General features: G+C 33.4%; 1 protein-coding gene across 6 annotated transcripts in view; it reads left to right on the top strand.

The window, feature by feature from the left end:
• The window catches only part of LOC128029101 (cGMP-dependent 3',5'-cyclic phosphodiesterase-like), a 105,103-nt gene that overhangs the window by 82,247 nt on the left and 17,856 nt on the right, over positions 1 to 5,000 (top strand). For all 6 annotated transcript variants that reach the window (XM_052616635.1, XM_052616636.1, XM_052616639.1 and 3 more), the window contains 3 exons: positions 1,060 to 1,119; positions 4,219 to 4,366; positions 4,524 to 4,576. In XM_052616635.1, coding sequence (XP_052472595.1) covers positions 1,060 to 1,119; positions 4,219 to 4,366; positions 4,524 to 4,576 — 261 coding nt within the window. The remainder of the gene's footprint in view (positions 1 to 1,059; positions 1,120 to 4,218; positions 4,367 to 4,523; positions 4,577 to 5,000) is intronic.

Genomic DNA, 5,000 nt, shown 5'->3' with positions numbered 1-5,000 from the left:
TTGAGACGGATCGGATCCAGGACGTGTTGAGAGAGTCTAAATACTGGATAGATGATGGTAGAATAATAGTAAAAACCTCTGGTCTGTGTTTTTTTGCAGAATAATGACACTTCGTGCAAATTGTCCAGCAATCATTGCTCTGCTTGAAAATTGCAGCAGCAAAAATTGGGGTCGAATGTGAAGTAGTTTGAACTGTGAGCGCTGAATTACATGCTTCACATCGAACAGAGCGAATGGTTCAGCAGGGTCAGTTTTTATTAGTTTTAGTTGATGTTGTTTCTATGTTTCTTTATGGTTTTAGTTAATGATAATTACCTTGGATTCAATCATAAACACAATATTTATCTGGTGAAATATTCATAGTGATTTGTTAAAATGCATAATTTTCCACACAAAAATAAGCCACTTTAAAGATTTAATTATCTGAAAAGTTTGGGGTTGGTTTGAAGTTTTTCAGTCTCTTCCGCTCACAAAAGCTGCGTTTATTAGTTTTTATTAGTCTTCAGTGTCACATGATCTTCAGAAATCAGAAAAATATGATGATTTACTGCTCAAGACACATTTCTGATTATTATCAGTGTTGAACACAGTTGTGCTGCTCAATATTTCTGTGGAAACTGTGGTGCATTTGATTTTTCAGGATTCACAGATGAACAGAAAGTTCAAAAGAACAACATTTATTTAAAAAACAGAAATCTACTGTCACTTTAAATCAATTTAATGCATCACTGAGGAATAAAAGTATTAATTTCGTGCATGTACAGACAGCAGATGCTCTCGTGTTTGTATTTTGACTTAATTTCAGTGTTTTAGGATCCGCTCTATTAGATCAGTATCAGCGTCTCGTGGGAAATGTGTGTGAGTGTCTCTGGGACTCTTATCAGACAGACATGGGGTCAAAGGTCACAGGGTGACCCCTAAAGCAAATGGAACATTTCCCCAGAGAGAGAGAGAGAGAGAGAGAGAGAGAGCTGGCAGAAATAAAGCAGGTCGTTTGCTGCAGGATGTAATGTATTATGTGATTTATTTGACTTGTGGTGTGTGTCGCTCTCTCAACAGCTCTGCTGTAAACCACTGACAGAACAAGATGAACAAAACCTCACCATCCTGGAGAAACATGTAAGACACACACACACACACACACACACACACACACACACACATTTAAGGGTGTCTTGGTTTTTATATTGTTCATCCTCCTAAGATTAAAATTAGCTCTTTCTACCTCACAGAATCATACCCATTAGTTACTGCAGCAAAATATTAAAATTAATTCATTTATTCATTTTATAGTTTTTTGTTCCCAAAAATGTCACTTAAAGAAATGTTCCGCAGCTATCTTTACTAATGTAAAATGATCATATTATGTTTTTTAATGTTAATTTTTATTATTGTTTTTATTTTTTCCCAAATAGTAGATTAGCTATCTCCTGTCATTTTTTTTTCCATTTTTATTATTTAAAATAAATTTTGAATAAGATTTTGTCACTTCCTTACAATGATTTTTTTCTACTGTCAAATTAGCATTTTGTTTATTTTTTATTTTCTCAACTTTATTATTTGTATTTGCTAACTTGTATTATTACTATTATTATTTATTTTTTTCAAAAATCATAAGCCTAAGCAGATCGTACGACCTGTAGAAATGTCTTGGCTAGATGAAGTACATATATTAGTGCTACTATCACCCTTAATATATACACTTTATATATATTAATAATATCTAAACTTTGATGTTCATGCTTGAAAATAACCATCAAGCGTCACTCGTTCACTTCAGAAACACTTGGAAGAACTCGTAGCGCCTTAGGTTCAAAGAATAAAGGAAATAAATGTTCATCCCCGGTCCTGTCCTCTGATTGGTCAATCTAGTGGCATTAAAACACAATATAGTCAGTGTCTAACACTCTTTAGTTGTGTTTATATACACTCTCGTGTCGGATCATTTAACTGTGCTGCAGTGTCCTTGTGTTAATTAAACATCTCATGTGTTTGTGTGAGCCGGAGGAACAGAAGCAGAGAAATGAAAGCCTGTCGTCCTCCATTAGCTGCGTTTGCCCTTGTAGTGTTCACTAAAGAGTGTGTGTGCCGCTACCAAAACATCACGAACATGACAGAGAGTAAAAATAAAACAGATCTGAATGGGTAGTGAATCTGAAGGCCGTTTAGAAACGGTCAGAGTTATTTGGCTTTATATGAAAACAGATTCCACTTCTGTCTTTACAGATCAGAGGACTGAGATATGAAGAGCAAATCTAGTTCAGTTTGTGCTATAAGGTGAAGGTTAAAGTCAATAAGAGTTTAAAAAAATAGTAAAAAAATTTGTATATTATATATATGGTTATTTGTAAAAATATTAACGTGATAATAATGCATTGATGCAATGCAATTACAATAAATCAATAAATAAAATTGAATATTAATGTCAGTTTTTTTTGTGATGAATCATTGGGTTTGTAAATATTTAAAAAATATATCTTGAAATATTTGTAAAAATATTAATGTGATGATGCATTAATGCGATGCAATTACAAAAAATTAATTAATAAAAAAATTAGTAAAAAATTGAGTAAAAAGTATTTTTATATTTTTTATATATATATATATATATATATATGTATATATATATATATATATATATATATATATATATATATATATATGGTTATTTGTAAAAATATTAATACGTTAATAATGCATTAATGCAATGCAATCACAATAAATAAATAAATAAATAAGATTGAATATTAATGTCAGTTTTTTGTGATGAATCATTGGGTTTGTAAATATAAAAAATATATATATCTTGAAATATTTGTAAAAATATTAACAAAATAATGATGCATTAATGCAATGCAATTACAAAAAATAAATAAATAAGAAAATCGCAGGTAAGTTCTATTTGACCTCACCCCGTGTTTAAGTCAGGGTTGCCAGATCTGCGGTTTCTTTCACTTCTTTTAACGTTATTTGTAGCGCGCCTCCCATTTGTTACTTTTCAAAAAACTAATTACAAAATATTCTTGGCTCTCATGCTCTCACAATACATGCCATTTACTCTCTTTAATGTGGTGTGACAGATCCCTGTATCACTTCTCTTCTCATCTCTTCCACTTTAATGCAAGTTATAACACAAAATAAACATGAATTAACTTCAGAAGTTATGTTTGAAAATACTTTGACAGAAATGTATCATGTCTCATATAATCGCTCAATCAGCGTTTCAACCAAAAGAAAGAGGTCAATGAAACAATGTCACGATTAGCTCAGGAAAGTCTTCCAGTGTTTACAGTTTGCTCGTTAGCTGTAAAAACACTACAGAGAGCTTAATTACTGTGAACTATATTAGTATGTTTGAGAAAAATCTGTACGGTGGCTGAAAGAGATCAAATTACTGAAAAAGAAACAACACATAAGAAACTTTTTTTTTTTGGTGGTGGTGGGGGCGTAAATGTAATGGGCAGTCTTTGGTCTCAATAATCTATTATTTGTTCCAGAGCAAATAGTTTTGGCTCAGAGCAAAATCTCATCACATTATATTTTATATAACATTAATGCTATATATCAGAGCGCTGCCTTTGTACTTTGTACTCAATTGCCTAGCAACTTTTATGATGGATGTCGTTGTTTATTAAATATAATTATTTAATAAAAATATGTTATATAATTAATAGTGTTTAATAATCATATTTTTTAATGGGAAACTATGTTTGTTCATGGTGATGATTTTAGTGACATTATTCCTTAATTATATGCAACAAGACTGTTTTTCTGATCGAGTCAGCTTTAAAGACTTTTATATTGAAAGAGACTGAAATGCTGTAATGAACAAGGATTTAATTTTTACTTTCAAAAAACAGCTTGTAAGACACAGTTAACAAATGCACTGAGCAGCGCCGTCATCAGAAATCACGTTTAACAGATGAAAGATAATACGACAAAGATATCGCTTTCCCCAGTGGACATTAAAACTAATGTTTTATTGTGAATATGAGATTGATCACATATTAGGATCACACTCTCAGTCCATCTTTCTCTGATAATACTCTATATAATACAGCCATACAATAAGCTTTAAATGAAGCAACTCAACGTTACTTTGTTACTAGTTCTAAAGTAACATTCTTTAACTAGTAACGGAGCTGTTAAACTGGCAAACTGAGGTTTGAATGATTTGTGTCTTTGTGTGTGTGTGTGTTTGTGTTTGTGTCCCAAAAGCTCACTGTGGCCTGTAAGCGAGTCAGAGACATTCAGAGATGCTCCAAACATCCACACGCTCAATCCCACAATGCACCAGCGTATCCCAAACCCCAGCCACAGCCAGAGGACTACAGAGAGCTCGACCGCAAGATCCTACGGCTGTGTGGTGAGATATATTAGTAAAATATATTAGTAGAAAGTATATTAAAGTTTTTTATTTTATTTGACGCCATTTTATTCCCCATTGAAGTCTATTATATAAAGAAAAACCCTGGAATGATGTCAATCAAACGGTTCAGTGTTGCAATGTGTGTGATTGACAGGTGAGCTGTACGATCTGGACGCCGCCTCCCTTCAGCTGAAAGTCATCAATTATGTAAGTATAGACTCATAACACACAGAGAACCCTGGAGTCTTCAGCAGATCTGTTTTCCTCGTTTATTGCAGCTAGAGTCTTGTGTGTTTGTGAACGAGGAAGGTCGGCTGGCTTTTATTTACAGCTGAGATTGTGATAAGCGTGTTATTGAGACGCCTGCAGCTCCTCACGAAGGTCACTGATCTACAGTCCCTCCAGACTCTTATTCAATTACAACTATGCAACGAAACAAGCTAGCTCACAAAACAATTAACCTCGCGCACAAGTCAAACACACGCACACGCAATCTTCTCTTCGGTGTCATTAGACTTCGTTTTGAGAATGAGATCCGTTCCCAAACCTGCACAGACATCATGTGAAGACAGCACGGTTAAAATATGGACGATGATCTCAGCTAACAAAGAAACATTCTCCAAACGTCTCA

The sequence above is a fragment of the Carassius gibelio genome, chromosome A15 (assembly GCF_023724105.1).
Source record: "Carassius gibelio isolate Cgi1373 ecotype wild population from Czech Republic chromosome A15, carGib1.2-hapl.c, whole genome shotgun sequence".
In the NCBI taxonomy this organism is placed as follows: domain Eukaryota; kingdom Metazoa; phylum Chordata; class Actinopteri; order Cypriniformes; family Cyprinidae; genus Carassius; species Carassius gibelio.
Note: the sequence above shows the minus strand (reverse complement) of the source record. Positions and strands in the feature narration are given on the sequence as shown.